Genomic DNA, 19,071 nt, shown 5'->3' on the forward strand with positions numbered 1-19,071 from the left:
CAAATGTAATAGGGTGAGAGTTTCAGAAAGTGAGAGATTTTGGGAGAGTTTTCCCATGTTTTTTAAAGCAGCAATCAATTACATAGCAAAATCAATCTGGTTTTGCAGTGTAATTGATTGCTGCTTTAAAAAACAAGGGGAAAACTCTCCCAAAATCTCTCACTTTCTAAACTCTCACCCTATTACATTTGGCCCCCGATGTCTCAATTCAATGCAATACTGGCTGTAGATTAAACCACTCTCCTACCTTATTGCACTACTTCTGCTGTATGTTTTACATTATTCATTTATTGTGTTTATCCTCCACTTTTTTCCTTTTTATTGTTTGCATCATTGACTTACTTTCTTTTCTATATACAGTAACTATATTAATCTCAGTATCATGGGTACTGTATGTTTATTACCTTTTCTTTATTAAGCACGTGGAAATGTAGAATGCTCATTATAGTTTTGTTTTTCATCTGACAAACAACAGTATACTTTTACCACTGTACAGGGGAAGTGCATAGCAGCCATTACTTAATGATTTATATGATGTGACAATTGTGAAGAAGCAATAAAACAAAATGTGGCACAGTGCAAGTTTCATTTCTCCCAAGTGAGACATCATTTTCTCCACCTGTTGCTAAAGATATAATTCAAGCTGCTTTATGACTTATTAAAATACTCTGTTCTGCTGTGATCATTTTGATGATCTGTAGGTTGTTCTATCCCAATCCACTTCACTAAGGTACATACTGGGTGAGCAGGCAATGAAAAATAATAACCAAAATGTTCTCAGGCCATACTCCTATATATATCTCAGCAAGTGTTTAAAGTATATGTTGAATCCAAGCAAATCTTGTCTTTTTTTTTTACTGTAGGGGGTAGAGATGGCCAAAACGGATCATTAAGCTGAGCCGGGACCCGGCGGATCTCTCGGTGAAAAGATACAGATCTTTTAGACGGGTCCTCGGCTCGCTTTAAAAAAAAAAAGTGGAATATACATGACCGAGTAAAAACACTGATCGATGGCTGGGTGCAGAATCACCATCGATGCCAAACCATCGATGGCGTCTGCACCGATGCCATCCCTGGCAGCAGCTAATCTTTCTATCACTTGTAGTCACAGCACTGTACTCAGTCTACAGAGGTAGTACATCTCAGCTGCCACAGGTGGCAGCACTGAGATCAGGAAAATGCATTGTAAACTGAAACGGATCACCTTTTTGGGATCGACGGCTCATTCGTCCTTGAATGGGATCCGTTCAAAAGATCTGGTTCATTCGTGAACGACCCATCTCTAGTAGGGGGGAACGATTTGTCTACTTAACCTAATTGTAATGTGTGGGTCAAATGTTTAATCCACCCATGCTTACAATACTTCTATATATTCTAGAGATGTTTAACCAATAAATCATGAGTAACACGGCTTCAGGCTTGTGCTGTTTAGATGCAAATTGTTGTCCGATTCAGTAATGGACCAGTGGGTTTTAGACATTTTGTTAATAACAGGTGATACACCATTGTACCTGTTCACCCAAAGGAACTTGGGTTTAACAGATATTTTAGGAAGATTATATTCATTTACAAATTTCTATCCAGAGCCAAGACATCGGTATTAGCTGCTACCAATAGTTCAGCCCTTTGAGTGCTAACATCTCTGTGAGAGATGCACAAAAAATTAGTGTCAACATCATTATGAGCAATGTGCAAAATATCTACTAAAAATGCCAGCGTCTCTCACATTTGTTATATAAATTCAAATAAAAACTGTTGTGGAAAAAGTATATACAGTATTTCCTATATAAGGTAAACATTACAGGTCATTATGATAAATAAAAATGTTTGCTTGCCAATTTTCACACTAATTTCGACCAATTCACTTGGCACTCAAAGGGTTAAGAAAATAAACCCTGCACATAAATTAATTTATTGATTTAACTGAATGATTGCATTTTCAGGATTACTATTAATTCACTTAATTCTGTGTGACAACTATGGGCTTGTAACAACATCATCTATATATATATCTAGTGTCCCTGAGTCTCCCAAACACTGCCATCTGCTGGCAGTGTTTTGAGTGAAACTACATATTTTTCTTACACATACACAAACACAGAAGGTAGCAGACTAGCTTTCGAAGCTTTTGCTTCAAACAGGCATACTAGTATTTCTATATTTGGTGAGAGTAAAGCATTGTTTCAAATACATTGTTAGTAATAAATACTGTACCTTAACATCCAGAAAATGAATGTCAGTTTGGCTCATGGTATCGGTAAACTTAGTGGGTCCATCTAAACAATTATATAATAAATGATTCCGGAAAACTAACTTGCTTTCCCCTTCCAAATTATATAAAATACATTTACGTACCAATTACAATTACTACTGTGATTGCAATGTAATGTACTCTTTGTATGTTTTTTTTTTTTTTATGTAATAAAGTATAATAATAAAATGTTAGTCATTTTAATTATACAAGAAGACTATAACATATAATGGTTTATTACATTTTATTCTAGACCTACATTGGAAATATTCTACTGCTTGTTAACCCATACAAAGATCTCCCAATCTATTCATCACTGGTAAGAGCTAATTCTTATATTTCTATATTGACGCCTAGAGCCTTATCATTCGTGTGTTTCTTACTCCTGTCTTTGTTTAGTTCTGTTATCCACTGGAAATTATGTTTGATTTTGTTATACAGGTTAAATATCCCTTATCTGAAATGCTCGCGACCACGAGCATTCCGGATAAGGGAATTTTCCAGTTTTTGGAATAACATTTTTTTAGGCACCATTTTTTTAGGCACCTGTCCCCTGGTGGTGCCCGGTGGTCCCTCGGCGTCCACATTGTCCCCCGGAGTCCACAGCAGGCCTTCAGCACCGTCTCCGGCATCTCCAGCGGTCCCAGGAGTGCTTTGTGCAAGTTCCCAGGCACGCCGGTGATGTCACCGGTACATGCGCGCACTCGCACAAAGCACTCCTGGGACCGCTGGAGACACCGGAGAGGATGCTGAAGGCCTGCCATGGACACCGGGGGACTTGGTAAGTCTAAAAAAAGGTTAAGATGGAATTTTTTTTTAAATTGTTCCAAAAAACACGGTTTTTGGAATAATTCGGATACGGGATGCACGGATAGGGGATACTCAACCTGTAGCTGACTTTACAAACAATACATTAGAGAAAAAGAAAATTACCTATTTAATTGAAGATGTGGTTTAACCTAGGAGAGATTTATCGAACCTTCCATAGAAAAAATGTAGAGAAGTAGCGGACATTTACTTAGCACAGTCTATGAAGTGGCAGGTAAAAGCTGATTTGTTAATATTGGTAAATTCTCTACTTTATTTATTTTTTAAACCTTGATACATCTCCCACAAATGAGTGTTAAGGCCTAAACACACTATGTATGGTGAGAGACGATGGGGAAAATCGCTGGGCTGAAATATGCTCAGTGCATACAGATTGAGCGGTTTTTGCCCGTTTTGGCGATTTTCCCATGGATGGACGACTTTCCATAGCAGGATTCTATGGAAAGCTGTCCACTCCGTTGCTCATCTGCTGGTAATACCAGCAGATGAGCGGCCGAGTCAGCGATGATGTGGGAGGGTAAATCAGTGCTCACCGCTCATCCCTACATACTGGGCGGCTTACCGAGATGAAAGCTGCTTTCAGCTCAATGTCACCCAGTGTGTATTAATCTGAATCAACACTGTACATCTCTGCAGATTGAGCAGTCGTTATACTGTCTGTTTAATTAGAGAAACCTCCCCCTTAACATGGCAATTAGCTTTCTAGATGTGAAAGAGAGCACATTTGAGTCTATTAACACACATGCAAATGCTACGCTTCTACAAGGCAGCAAAGCAACTAGGATTCTGCAGGCAGCAAACTACAGTGTCATAATACTGTATGTAAATAGCACTTAGGGAAATACATATGATGTGCTATGTTATGTACAGTTATGGATGCCATTTATTTCATTTTAGGTCACTCAGTTATATCATAACACCTCTGGACGCTTGTGCTCCTCGCTCCCACCTCACATATTTGCATGCTCTGAGAGAGCGTACCATATGGTTTTCCAAGAGAAAAGACCTCAGTGTTTTATCTTAAGGTACAGTCTGCATGGTGTTAGCATATTTCATTTCACTGTTTTGTGAATTAAATTGTCTTTGACATTGTATATTAGTAATATAGCAATAAAAATGTACTTTTTAAGTAACAATCCTATTGGGGTAAATTGTGATATTATGCATAACTCCCAACAGTCATATATCCAGAGACGGGACTCATAGTTACATAGTAGGCAAGGCTGAAAAAAGATTTGCGTCCATCTAGTTCAACCTGGTATAGATATCCATTGCTGATTTGGTAGGTTCTGGTATTTTACAGACACATTATATTTCTTATTTGTACCCATGGATGTTTTTTTCCAGTAAATGTTTGTCCAACTTTGCCTTGAACGCATTTAATGAGCCAGCCGTTACCACGGGAAGAGAGTTCCAGAGTTTGACTGTTCTGACCGTAAAGAAATTCTTTCTACTAGCTGAATGAAATCTTTTTTCTTCTAATCTATACTCATGCCCTCGCGTCCTAGATTCCTTTCTAGTAGAAAAGAGGGTGCGTGACAGTTCCTTATATTGGCCCTTGATATACTTGTACATATTGAGCATGTCCCCCCTTAAACGTCTCTTTTCTAATGTAAATAGTCCCAAATTGCTTAATCTCTCCCCATAGCTTAAATTCTCTATTCCCCTAATAAGCTTTGTTGCTCGCCTTTGGACTTTTTCTAATTCTATGACTCCCGCAAGGCCACTCTGTGGCATGGCCTCGAGAGAGGAGGGCATGGTTTTATGTGAAAGTCCACGATTGCAAGGCCATGCCCCACTTTTTGCCACGGTGGGGTGTGTGGCCAATGTTCTATGGCTGCTAGCATGCCCCCTGTCCTTCTCTCTCCTGTGAATAGACTCTGTGCACATGCGCACAGCATCTATCCACTGCTGTTCTGCTAAACATCTCCAGCAGCGTGCAGCCTCTACAGGTTTACTGAATTTCTCCCTAATTTGTACAATTAGTAAGTCCTATTTATCTACGGAGTGTTTATCAGATTTTTTGGACACTGGATACCAGATCTGGATATTCCACAAGGTAATAAAGGCAGCTGCCATGGGCCCGCTGGACACTGGGGGGCCCACATCTAGACCACCTGACAATATGGTGGCAGCACACCCACATACAATAATCCTGTAAACTTATTTTGCCTGCGGTATGGCTGTAGTGGGAAAGTGCAGATCACCCCTGAGCCAGAAGCACAAAGTCAGTGTCTCCACACAGGGAGAGTGGTATGGTCAGAATGGCACTAATGGCTCCTGCTTTCCCTCACCATGCTCCCAGTATGGAGCCACTAATCAAGCTCAGCCGGTGATCCTGTGGCAAGGTGAGATGTGCTGTCAGTAAGGAGGGGACATCTTTATATTGGGGTATTTCGGATGTAACACTGACAAGGCTGACATGTTTGTGTGTTTGTGTGTGTGTGGGGGGGGGGGGGGGCAGGGGAGGTCTCTGTAAGAATTGGACAGCTATGTGATTTAGAGCCAGATGCCCTAAGATTGAAAAGTGAAAAAAATGGAGAGTGATAAACCACCAACCAATCAGCTCCTAACTGCCATATCACAGGCTGGGTTTTAAAAATTACAGGTAGGAGCTGATTGGTTGGTGGTTTAACATTCTCCATTTTATCACTTTTCAAGGCTTAGTACATCTTGCTCTGGCAGAGCTGTGGAAAGTTGTTTGGTGGAATCTGAGTGAGTGGTGAGAGGTACAGCTGTGTGTTTGGAAGCGGGTTGTAAGAAGGGCAGAAATATGTGGGATAGTACAGTATGAGTGAGGGGGAGAGATGTGTAGGGGGAAAGTGGAAAAGTTGTCTGGAGGGGTCTGAGTGAGTGGTGTGTTGCAATAGAGAACACCTATCCTTGTATCAATGCCTATTTTCCTATGGATTGTATTCTTGTGAGCTAGGTCCTCCTACCATTTTGACTGTAACTACCCAGTTTGTTTTATCACTGTGTCCAATTGTAAAGTGCAACATAATTTGCTGCACTATATAAGACTGTTACTAAATATATATATTGTATGCATTTATAGCGATTTTCGCACTTCAGCGTATGATACTTAATTTAGGCCCAAAATATATGTATTAATGGAATAATGGAACAACTCTTGAAAAATAAAAGTATTTGAGAAGTTGCCTCAGTTCTTAGTGACATGCATACAATTCTATATATTGGTAAGATAAAAATGAAGTTCCCTTGCAAGAAAACCAGTGTGGACACCGAAGTCATGGGGATCTGTTGGATAGTACAGTACAGAAACGTTTTGGTCCCTGCTAGTGCTCCGACAAGTAGCTTCCCCGATGCCTTGCCTCTGTTTCTAATAGCTATATAACTAATTTTTAGTGTAACGATATTAAAGATTGTTATGGCAGCAATAACTACAGTATACAAAGTTCTCAAAGAGCCATCTAGCTGTGTGTTTCTCAATTGCACCTAAAAACAGCAAATATTTATAGGGCCGGATTCAATTATCCCAAAACTATGTTGTGTCATTTTTTTTAACACAGTTGAAAGACACAGCTATTCATTTTGAAATCCACATTAAAGAGACATGAGTTTTATGGGGAGTTAAGTGCCAAGTGAATTTGTCAAAGCAAAATTGCTAAACATTTTTATTAATCATAATGACCTGTAATGTTCAGAATATTATATTTCCTTCTATAGGGAATATGGGGTGACATTCTGGGGGAAATTTACTAAAGGAAATTTGTAAAAAAATAGGTGTATTTGTATCCAGAAGTACACTTATTTTTGACATTTACTATCCCGAAATTACGGCAATTCGTATTCGTATTGATAGCACATCTGACCGCATGATTTTTACCGCACCTAATCGCACTTTTGAAAATCGCAAGATTGGGCCGTTTTTCGCATATTTAATGAGTTGCGAAAAACGGCCCAAATAGTGTGAATAGGTGCGATTTGATGCGATTTCTTTAGTCCTGAAAATGTGCGATTTTCAGGTCTGAAAATCGCACATTTGCAGGAAATCGCAATTTAAAAAAAAAAAAAAAAACTGCGCGGGGTCCCCCGCCAGAGCAAAACCAGCCCCGGGCTTATTGAGCCGGTGCTGGTGACATAAAATCACGGTTCCCGACAAATAGGAGTCCCCTTGATTTAATGAAACCAGCACCAGGCTCAAGGTCCGGCGCTGGTTCCCAAAATACGGGGGGACAAAATGACTAGGGGTCCCCCGCATTTCAAGAACCAGCACCAGACCCAACCAGCCAGCAGGGTAATGCCACAGCCGGGGGACACTTATTATATAAGGTCCCGCGGCCAAAGCATTATCCCCTGGCTGGTCAGCATGGGCAGGGGTCCTGGGGAAGTGGGGACCCCCCAAAGAAGGGGTCCCCCCCTCCAGGACTTACCAGCCCATGCTGAAAGTCCGGGGCTGTCCCCGATGCCCCTGGGCGGTGGGCATCGGGCTGATGAAAAGTGTAAAAAAAAGAATAAAAACTATTGTCTTATACTGTAGAACTATGAGTCCCAGCAAGCCTACCCCGCATGCTGGGACTTGGAGAACCACAAGTCCCAGCATGCGGGGCATTAAAGGGCCCGCTGGCACTTGTAGTTCCACAGTACAAAAAATAGTTAAATAAAACACACACTGACACCCAGAAAAATAAACGTTTAATACATCCACAGCCCACACATACTGATACTTACCTACCTTGAGCCCGTGGGTTTAGCGGCCAATCAGGAGCCGAGAAAGTCGGCTCCTGATTGGGCGCTAGGCCAATAGAATCAGTCTGAGGAGAGGCGCGGAAGATGAAAATCTCTGCGTCTCTCCAGTCCGTGAGCGGGTACCAGCCGGGAGCAGCGCGTCTGGAGCTGAAGATGCCGGGGTCGTCGCCTGGGACCAGGTGAGTAGGATTTCCTTCCTCAGGACCGTGATTTTATGTCACCAGCACCGGCTCAATGAGCCCGGGGCTGGTTATGCTCTGGCGGGGGACCCCGCGCAGTTTTTTTTTTTTAAACTGTTTAACCCTTTTTTTCCACCAGAACCCTGCACAGATCTCAATGATCTGTGCAGGGTTCTGGCTAATTCGCCCATCAGAACCTGGTCTGATTTTTAGGCGAATTTTAGACACATTTATACAAATCGCATACCATTAAATATGCGATTTGTATACTTTTCAATGTGAAAACATCTGGATGCGATGTGCTGCGAGAAACAGCCATCGCATTTCCAGAATGTCCAATTTGTTGGCCAAAATCGCACTTTTTTCACATTTTCGTAGCTCATTAAATATGCGAAAATGGAAAAACATGCGATTTCGGCCGTTTTTGCGAAAAAAAATGCCAAAAAAAAATCTCATTCCATAGAATATCACCCATAGTCTTTTTTCCTTCTTTTTTCCTTCTATAGGAAATATAATCTTTTTTTCCACAACATTTTTTATTTGAATTTATGTAACAAATGTGAGCGACACTGGCATTTTTAGCGGATATTTTGAATGCAGGTTGAGTTGTAGTTTTGTGAGTAATATCAAAACTACAAATCCCGGCCCCAGCATGCGTGTGGCCGCCCTGCATGCCCTGTCCCTCCTAATGATGCAATTACATCGATATAATGCCAGCACTTCTCTATCATGAGCCGGCCCACCATGTTTCAGGTCGCCAATTAATAATGATGTAGAGTGGCTTGCAAAATTATTCAGAGACCTACAAATTCAACAGATGTTTCTGTAATTTAAAAGACAAACTGATTTTTTTTTTTTTTGATTCTAAGAGAAATTGTTAGTGGGCTTCTCAGTTTGGGTTTCCTTGGGCCACTAAGAACCTCTGAAAGGGCCTGATTTTTAATTTGTAGGATCTTAAAGTAAATTGCCTTACTAATAACTCATTGTTGCAAAGCAAATCATTTTGCACCTGGAAAAAATATTTATGTATGCATGTTAGATAATGGCTGCTTTTGCCTGTAGACCATAATTGCTGGAGACAGCTACTGTATGTATGCACCATAATCTAGATTTCAGTTTGTAAACACTCCCCTCAAATCTAATTCTTTCTGTATATTTTAAATCTTTCAGTGCAGTGCAACATAGTTTTTACAAAGTACTTGCTGTTTTTGCTTTGCTGTCAATTCAGAACGAGCACTTGGTTGTAAATGATAAATGTTTCTTGCTGATTTGCTCCAGGTTGGGACCTCACGTATGTCTTCGAAGCACACTTCCTAAAACAGGTGTGCACCTGGTAAAAGAGCGTGGCTTTGCGTCAATGCTGCTATCGCAAGTCATGCCCTCACTTACTGTCACTATGGGGAGCGGCCAGCACTCTGTGAGCTGCTGTTACGCTCCAAATCCCTTTGACTCCTGTGAATAGACACTACTGGCAGCGAGTGACAGGGCTTCTCCCAACCCTTTCCTCTCTAACCTCTCCACCATTTGACACTTTGGCCTGGGGATAGGACAACAAGAACGTCCCTCAAAAAAGGAACTGTCCTTCAAAAATTGGGACAGTTGGGAGGTATGGCCATTGTAAAACATTCACCTATTTGTTGGTTAACTACACCAATGTTGCTTTGGCCTTGTGCTCGGGATCATTGTCCCACTGAAAGATGAACTTTCTCCCAAGCTTTAGGGTTTGATCTAGTTAACTCATCCCTGCAAGTTTGGGCAAGTAAGTGTGGCTATATGCCACTATTACGGCGTCTCCAGCAAGTCCTGGCAAGTTTGAGGAGCAGGTTTAGCTGCTATAGCCAGAGCTTCTATGACATTGCAATGGCATTTCGGCCCCCTGTGCATGCAATTGAATTAACCTGAAATAATGAATTATACATCTATGTAAGTGTCATTTGTAATACAGACCAAAATGTTGAATTTTGGGGTGTTGAATAAACTTTAAAACCAGTCCATTTCGCATAATGTGGCCAATAAAGACAATTCATATTATATACTTTTCTCTAAAAACCTTAAACAGGGGTTAAATGATGTGTAACAAGTACAGTATGTTGACGTGGTATTTAGATTGGTAATAGGTCATTCCACAGAATTCTAAACCAAAATTGTGATCAACGCTTTTAACTTATACTAAATAAAGTTGATCTTTATTGTGTTTAAATTTTTTTTTGTCCCAAAAGCTTAAATCTAGAAATACTGCAGATTTTTGAACATACTCAATTAGCCGCAGAGTTTGACTCACAGCTAATTGTCAGCATTGCCTGGTTTAATTCACTGCGAAAACCACACATGCTAATTACCAGAGGCAGTATTTTTTCCTAGCAGCCTCCGAAGCATTTTACATGAAATAAATGAGTTAACGCCAGTTTACCAAGTGATTACCACATGGGAAAAAGACTAATTCATTGAATAGATTTTCCACACACAACATAATCAATTAGCTGCGGGGTAAACCCTCGAATATGAACCTTGAGTGTTGTGCAGATATTAAGTAAATCTGTATTTAAGCTATGATTCATTTTATTTTCACTTTTACATATATGTAATTCACTGAGGACAACATTGCAGCCATATGGTCCATAGTTGAGTTGGATGACCTGGTGACCATGGCCCAGTTAGAGAAGGAGATAGGCATCTATGAAAAGCTTGGCATGAGCAAGGTTTCTGCATGATGGCTGCCCCATCAGCAGTCTGCCCAATCAGCAGAAGGAGGCTTGAGTGACTTAGTGCTGCAACATGCTGGCCAGGTTTGGCAGCTCAAACTCTGTAAAAATATTAATGTTGATGAATCCTGGATCTACAGTATCAACCTCTAGACCTAACAACAGGTGTCCCAATGATCTCCAGTTGGAGATGCACTGCCACAGAAATTATTTTGTGATCGTAGTGTGGCCAAGCAGATAGTGGCTGTTTTTGTGGCTAAGACCAGCTGTGTACCGTTACTGGAGACTAGTAGGCAAACCTGCTGTATGTGCTGAAAGCCATTTGGAAGCGCCTTCTAGGAACTCCCACTTGTGATGCCCTTCTCCATCACAACGATGCACCTGCTCACAAGTCCAGGAAAGTGGTAGGTTTTCAGACCCATGAATGCATTCAGGGGCTTTGTCATTTGCTGTACAGTCCAGACCTGGCCCTTAGGGTTCCCTTAAATCAAGCACAAGATGTGTGGGATTTATTTTGAATCACCGGAAGCTGCAGTGGAGACTTTGATCTAGCATGAAGAAACATTCCTGCTTCACACTGGTCCAGCATCTTCACAAATTACTTTTAGAGCATACAATGTTGCATAGTGAATACTTTGTTGTGCATCTGGAACCTTATTGCATGCCATTCGAATTTCAAAAAGAAACTGAACCATCAAAGAAATAGTATTTTCTGTTGTATTTTAGGTCTATTGTGTATCAGGAAGTATTTAGGAAATAGTCACATACATGAGACTTGTCACAATATAATTTATACTATATTATTGTTGTATATTACAAAATCCATTTTGTATGCAATATATCGCATACGTTCCCAGCCAAGTCTGCCCAGCTGGAAAGCAATCCAACAGCGATGTGCACAGGACTGTGCATCGTGTCGGACCTGCTGTCAATCACATGCAAGTTGGACGCTTTTCATTTGATTGATCGCCGTAATCGCAAAAAGCCCAAATTGTATGTGGATCACTCTACTGTATGGGGAGGCCTTTATATTCAATATATATTAATTCTTGTAATACAACTCTACTTTTATGCCACTAGGTGGCTCTCAAGCTCTGCAATATAAAAAATTAAATAAAAAGCGGTTTACAGACCTTGGTATATTCCTACTATCATTTTAATACACCATCCTATCTTTAAATATTTAAGATAATAGAAGTGTTTGAATATGTATTACCAGACTGTAGGATTAATTAAGGAGTTAATGTGTATGGTTTTTTTTACATAGTGTTCTTAAAAACTTATGCGATTTTCCATGTTTTGTTCACAGTGGTGAAAGTGGCTCCGGAAAGACAGAAGCCTGCAAGCACATAGTTAAACACTTAGCCTCCAGGTGCAGTTCCAGCAAGAAATCACTGCATTCTAAAATGAAGCACGTAAGTTAAAATATTGATGCATGCATTCTAACCTTTACTGCTTATTTACAATGTATTTGAAAGACTGTGATCATGCTCAAGGTATGTTATCCCCACATTAAATCGAAATACTATATATACAGAAAATGTCCTATATTTTATTACTTTGAAGGTATTGTCGTTACTTGGACAACTTGCCTTGTTTATTGACAACAACAGCCACTGCTGGAACTGTCAGGCAAATGGGGCAACACCAGTGTGTGACAGTGACACCGAAATTAATTAGGTACACTCACAGGCTGCCTGCCTAGCGGATGACGGGGAAGCACTGTACCTGACGTTAACTAAAGCAGGATTTCAGGATAATTAAATGTATTAAGAAAATAACCTGTTATAGTGGCTATAATTGAAGTGTTGTTTTCATAATATCTGGCATCTGATAATAGCAATGATTATTTGCTAGGCCACATATTCACTTGTGTTGCTGCTGTTGCATGTATAACAAATGACCTGGTATTGTTAGAGCTTACTTGGAGCTACCTCTTCTAGGATTCCAGGTAAATTTGTGTCTATAGGACAAAATGTATTCTTAATATCAGAATGCAAACAGAATACTATTTTAACTAATAATATAGTATAAGTTATAAGCGTTGATCACAATTTTGGTTTTGCCAGTGACCACGCCCCCTTTTCGGTTCGTCAGATGTTGGAGGGTATGAAGTAATGAAACAAATGGTTATGAGCATGGATGTCACTATAGTTGGTGCATTATGTGGCATACTTTGAACTGAAGGCCACTTTAATGTGGAAAATATAGATTTGAAGCCACGGTAATGTGTCTTTGTATGATCTGTTGTAATCTGGTAGGCACTATAATGTTACCATAATAGGAAATGGGGCACTTTAATGTGGCATAATAGAATCTGAAGGACTCTGTAGTGTGGCACAGTATGAACAGGGGGCACTGTAATGTTGCATATTATGATGTGGTGGCATTGTAAAGTGTCATAATATAAATTGGGAACACTGGGGGGGGGGGATTTACTAAGAATGCAAATACGATTTTTCGTATCTGTATTCTTAATACGAATGAATACGAATGCATACAGCTGTTATAGTTGTATTCCAGAGGGGAATTTACAAAGCAGTCAAATACGACTGCTTTATATTTTTCAATGGCGTATGAATTTGTATTAGCAGCCATAGATGCGGCCGCTAATATGAATTCATATAGGCAGCCCCAGGGTCATAGAGCCGGTCCTGGTTGTAATAAATCAGGGAAAAATTGGAATGGTGTTCCCCTGATTTTTTAAGATCAGCATCAGGCCCAAGGGCCGGTCCTGGTTCCCAAAATACATGGGAAAAATTACTAGAGGTCCCCTGTATTTTAAGAACCAGTACCAGGCCCAACCAGCCAGCAGGGTAATGTCACAGCCGGGGGACACTTATTATATAAGGTCCCACGGCCAAAACATTACCCCCTGACAGGTCAGCCTGGGCAGGGGTCCTAGGGGAGTGGGTCCCCCCCTCCAGAATTTCCTGTGCTATGGGCATTGGGCTGATAAATTGCATACCTCCCAACATCTGCTGACACAGGGGCGGGACAGGGTGCGGGACACTGCCAGCAGCGGGAGGGATGCGGGAAAGTCCCAAAATACCGGGACATTCCCACGATAAGCGGGACAGTTGGGGGGTATGAAATTGTGTATAAAATAGATTCATATGGCTGTGGAACTATGAGTCCCAGCAAGCCTCCCCCGCATGCAGGGACTTGGAGAACCACTAGTCCTAGTATGTGGGGCATTAAAGGGCCCGCTGGAACTTGTAGTTCCACAGTAATACAAATAGTTAAATAAACACACAGACACACAAGAAAAATAAAACTTTAATACATACAGAGCCCACTCATACAGATACTTGAGCCCGTAGGTAGCCCTCCGTCCATCCATCGGTGCGTCCTGAAGAAATCCATAGGGGTACCTGTGGAAGCAAATTATAATTACAAGGGTCCTCCGGCCTAGATCGCGTCCTCTTCGGTATATGTAGGCATCCGGGGTCTTGGCAAAACAAAAAAATGCAAACACCCGACACCAGCGAACTGTCAGGAGGAGACGCAGGATGTTTGTTTACATCCTGCTGTTTCTTCTCCCGAATGCCGCTATTGGCCGCCTAGTGGCTAATCACCTATTAATTCATTCACCCTCAGTATCCATTAACCCTCTTTACAGCACTTATTAATCTATTCATCAGGATGTCAAGGACATCCTTAATTTTTTCACACAGGAGGCCTCAGTTCCTGGAACCCATAGGTAGCTGCCCAATGGGAGCACCATAGTTGGGTCCAGCAGTGTCACCCTGACAGCCTACCATAGTCATTGAATTCAGATTGTTTTTTCCTGCATCCCCATTGTTAACAAGAGAGACTATACTATTAATCTCCCCTATAAGTGACATCATCTTTGAAGTGAGAAACAGCATAAACTGGTTATGTTAGAAATATGAAATGGAGTTCTAACTGTTAGTGACCTAAAGAAGACAACCAACAATTATTTCCAGCTCACATTTTAAGTTTGATATTTGATGCTAAATTTCCATGAACGTAATATGTTTTTTTTAATTTACAGGTAAATACAATTTTAGAAGCATTTGGTCATGCCAAAACAACACTTAATAATGTATCTAGTCGTTTTATAAAGTTCTTTGAGCTACATTTTTGTGAAAAGACATCAACTTTAATAGGAGGTAAGATTTGTAAAATATATATTTATTGCACAATAACAAACTATAATAGATAATATATTATTAATTTGAATTTTTTTTGTATTTGACCAATCGGATATGTTTGACGCCTAATCTGACCCAATGCATAGTCCCATGTGCATCGGTTCGGACCCTACACATTAAACCTGCTGCAGGTTCAATCTGTTGGATCGGACCCATCAGTGGCACATCATGGGGGCTTTTTAGCACCCACCATGTATTGGCCCATTCCTTAGGTGTGTGCAGGCAGCGTGGAGTCCAGACTGCGTGAAGCGCCTGGTGGCTGTGGGTGCACCACCACAGCAGGGCATGCAGTGTCTGGGAAGTGCTGTTGAGAGCGGACCTGCGGCGGGAGTATTTGAAAATAAATTCAAAAGATAGGCTGGCCGCTGATTGGCTGAGAGTGCTCTCTCTCTCAGGCAATCAGCGGCCTTGGTGCCTCGCCGCTGATTGGCTTTTGGCGTTTAAATTCTACCACCGCAGGTCTGCTCGCAGCAGCACTTCCCGGACACTGCAGAGTTGGACCGCCTGCCCCGCCACAATCCTGCACCCACAGCCCCAGGGCACACATGCTCAGGGCCGGCACTACCCAATCAGCAGAGCCTGCAAAGCAGGGAGGCGCCTCTCCCTGTTCTGCATCCCTGCTTGTGTCTAAAAATTTTGCTGCTGCAGCTGAACTTGTCATCAGGTGTTGGTCACTGTATGGATAATGTGATGGGCATAAAGCAAGGAAGCATAGTATCTCCTCTCCTGCAGTTCTAGAACAGTAGGTCCACTGTGTTCTGTAACCCCCCTGCCCCTCTGTGTTCTGTATCTCCCCTGCCTCTCTGTGTTCTGAAACCCCCCTGCCGCCCTGTGTTCTTTAACCCCCCTGCCCCTCTGTGTTCTGTAACCCCCTGCCCCACTGCATTCTGCAACCCCCCTGCCCCACTGTGTTCTGTAACCCCCCTGCCCCACTGCGTTCTGTAACCCCCCTGCCTCACTGTGTTCTGTAACCCCTCTACCCCACTGCATTCTGTAACCCCCTTGCCCCTCTTTGTTCTGTAACACCCCTGCCCCACTGTGTTCCATACCCCTGCCTCACTGTGTTCTTTAACCCCCTGCCCCACTGTGTTCTGTAACCCCCCTGCCCTTCTATGTTCTGTCACCTCCACCTGCCCCACTGTGTTCTGTAACCCCCCTGCCCCACTGTGTTCTGTAACCTCCCTGCCCCACTGTGATCTGTAACCCCCCTGCCCCACTGCATACTGTAACCCCCTGCCCTTCTATGTTCTGTAACCCCCCACTGCCCCACTGTGTTCTGTAACCCCCTGCCCTTCTATGTTCTGTAACCCCCCCTGCCCCACTGTGTTCTGTAACCCCCTGCCCTTCTATGTTCTGTAACCCCCCCTGCCCCACTGCGTTCTGTAACCCCCCTGCCCCTCTGTGTTCTGTATCCCCCCTGCCCCTCTGTGTTCTGTAACCCCCCTGCCCCACTGCATTCTGCAACCCCCCTGCCTCACTGTGTTCTGTAACCCCCCTGCCCCTCTGTGTTCTGTATCCCCCCTGCCCCTCTGTGTTCTGCAACCCCCCTGCCCCACTGCATTCTGCAACCCCCCTGCCCTACTGTGTTCTGTAACCCCCCTGCCCCACTGCGTTATGTAACCCCCCTGCCTCACTGTGTTCTGTAACCCCCCTACCCCACTGCATTCTGTAACCCCCTTGCCCCTCTTGTTCTGTAACACCCCTGCCCCACTGTGTTCCATAACCCCCTGCCTCACTGTGTTCTGTAACCCCCTGCCCCACTGTGTTCTGTAACCCCCATGCCCTTCTATGTTCTGTAACCCCCACCTGCCCCACTGTGTTCTGTAACCCCCCTGCCCCACTGTGTTCTGTAAGCTCCCTGCCCCACTGTGTTCTGTAACCCCCCCTGCCCCACTGTGTTCTGTAACCCCCCTGCCCTTCTATGTTCTGTAACCCCCACCTGCCCCACTGTGTTCTGTAACCCCCCTGCCCCACTGTGTTATGTAACCTCCCTACCCCACTGTGATCTGTAACCCCCCTGCCCCACTGCATACTGTAACCCCCTGCCCTTCTATGTTCTGTAACCCCCCCTGCCCCACTGTGTTCTGTAACCCCCTGCCCTTCTATGTTCTGTAACCCCCGCTGCCCCACTCTGTTCTGTAACCCCCTGCCCTTCTATGTTCTGTAACCTCCCCTGCCCCACTGCGTTCTGTAACCCCCCTACCCCACTGTGTTCTGTAACACCCCTGCCCCACTGTGTTCTGTAACCCCCCTGCCCCACTGTGTTCTGTAACCCCCCCTGCCCCACTGCATTCTGCAACCCCCCTGCCTCACTGTGTTCTGTAACCCCCCTGCCCCTCTGTGTTCTGTATCCCCCCTGCCCCTCTGTGTTCTGCAACCCCCCTGCCCCACTGCATTCTGCAACCCCCCTGCCCCACTGTGTTCTGTAACCCCCCTGCCCCACTGCGTTATGTAACCCCCCTGCCTCACTGTGTTCTGTAACCCCCCTACCCCACTGCATTCTGTAACCCCCTTGCCCCTCTTGTTCTGTAACACCCCTGCCCCACTGTGTTCCATAACCCCCTGCCTCACTGTGTTCTGTAACCCCCTGCCCCACTGTGTTCTGTAACCCCCATGCCCCACTGTGTTCTGTAACCTCCCTGCCCCACTGTGTTCTGTAACCCCCCCTGCCCCACTGTGTTCTGTAACCCCCCTGCCCTTCTATGTTCTGTAACCCCCACCTGCCCCACTGTGTTCTGTAACCCCCCTGCCCCACTGTGTTATGTAACCTCCCTGCCCCACTGTGATCTGTAACCCCCCTGCCCCACTGCATACTGTAACCCCCTGCCCTTCTATGTTCTGTAACCCCCCCTGCCCCACTGTGTTCTGTAACCCCCTGCCCTTCTATGTTCTGTAACCCCCGCTGCCCCACTGTGTTCTGTAACCCCCTGCCCTTCTATGTTCTGTAACCTCCCCTGCCCCACTGCGCTCTGTAACCCCCCTACCCCACTGTGTTCTGTAACCCCCCTGCCCCACTGTGTTCTGTAACCCCCCTGCCCCACTGTGTTCTGTAACCCCCCCTGCCCCACTGTGTTCTGTCACCCCCCCTGCCCCACTGTGTTCTGTAACCCCCTGCCCCACTGTGTTCTGTAACCCCCCTGCTCCACTGTGTTCTGTAACCCCCCTGCCCCACTGTGTTCTGTAACCCCCCTGCCCCACTGCGTTCTGTAACCCCCCTACCCCACTGCATTCTGTAACCCCCCTGCCCCTCTTTGTTCTGTAACACCCCTGCCCCACTGTGTTCTGTAACCCCCCTGCCCCACTGTGTTCTGTAACCTCCCTGCCCCACTGTGATCTGTAACCCCCCTGCCCGACTGCATACTGTAACCCCCTGCCCTTCTATGTTCTGTAACCCCCCCTGCCCCACTGTGTTCTGTAACCCCCTGCCCTTCTATGTTCTGTAACCCCTGCCCTTCTATGTTCTGTAACCCCCCCTGCCCCACTGCGTTCTGTAACCCCCCTGCCCCACTGTGTTCTGTAACACCCCTGCCCCACTGTGTTCTGTAACCCCCCTGCCCCACTGTGTTCTGTAACCCCCCCTGCCCCACTGTGTTCTGTAACCCCCCCTGCCCCACTGTGTTCTGTAACCCCCTGCCCCACTGTGTTCTGTAACCCCCCTGCTCCACTGTGTTCTGTAACCCCCCTGCCCCACTGTGTTCTGTAACCCCCCTGTCCCACTGCGTTCTGTAACCCCCCTACCCCACTGCATTCTGTAACCCCCTGCCCCTCTTTGTTCTGTAACACCCCTGCCCCACTGTGTTCCATAACCCCCTGCCTCACTGTGTTCTGTAACCCCCTGCCCCACTGTGTTCTGTAACCCCCATGCCCTTCTATGTTCTGTAACCCCCACCTGCCCCACTGTGTTCTGTAACCTCCCTGCCCCACTGTGTTCTGTAACCCCCCCGGCCCCACTGTGTTCTGTAACCCCCTGCCCTTCTATGTTCTGTAACCCCCCACTGTGTTCTGTAACCCCCTGCCCTTCTATGTTCTGTAACTCTCCCTGCCCCACTGCATTCTGTAACCCCCTGCCCTTCTGTGTTCTGTAACCCCTCACTGCCCCACTGTGTTCTGTAACCCCCCTGCCCCACTGTGTTCTGTAACACCCTGCCCCACTGTGTTCTGTAACCCCCCTGCCCCACTGTGTTCTGTAACCCCCCTGCCCCACTATGTCCTGTAACCCCCCT

General features: G+C 44.5%; 1 protein-coding gene across 4 annotated transcripts in view; it reads left to right on the forward strand.

The window, feature by feature from the left end:
* The window catches only part of MYO16 (myosin XVI), a 388,109-nt gene that overhangs the window by 169,604 nt on the left and 199,434 nt on the right, over nucleotides 1–19,071 (forward strand). For all 4 annotated transcript variants that reach the window (XM_083168667.1, XM_083168668.1, XM_083168666.1 and 1 more), the window contains 4 exons: nucleotides 2,505–2,570; nucleotides 3,977–4,104; nucleotides 11,980–12,085; nucleotides 14,689–14,806. In XM_083168667.1, the coding sequence (XP_083024793.1) occupies nucleotides 2,505–2,570; nucleotides 3,977–4,104; nucleotides 11,980–12,085; nucleotides 14,689–14,806 (418 nt within the window). The remainder of the gene's footprint in view (nucleotides 1–2,504; nucleotides 2,571–3,976; nucleotides 4,105–11,979; nucleotides 12,086–14,688; nucleotides 14,807–19,071) is intronic.

The sequence above is a fragment of the Crinia signifera genome, chromosome 2 (assembly GCF_055691185.1).
Source record: "Crinia signifera chromosome 2, ASM5569118v1, whole genome shotgun sequence".
Lineage (NCBI taxonomy): Eukaryota > Metazoa > Chordata > Amphibia > Anura > Myobatrachidae > Crinia > Crinia signifera.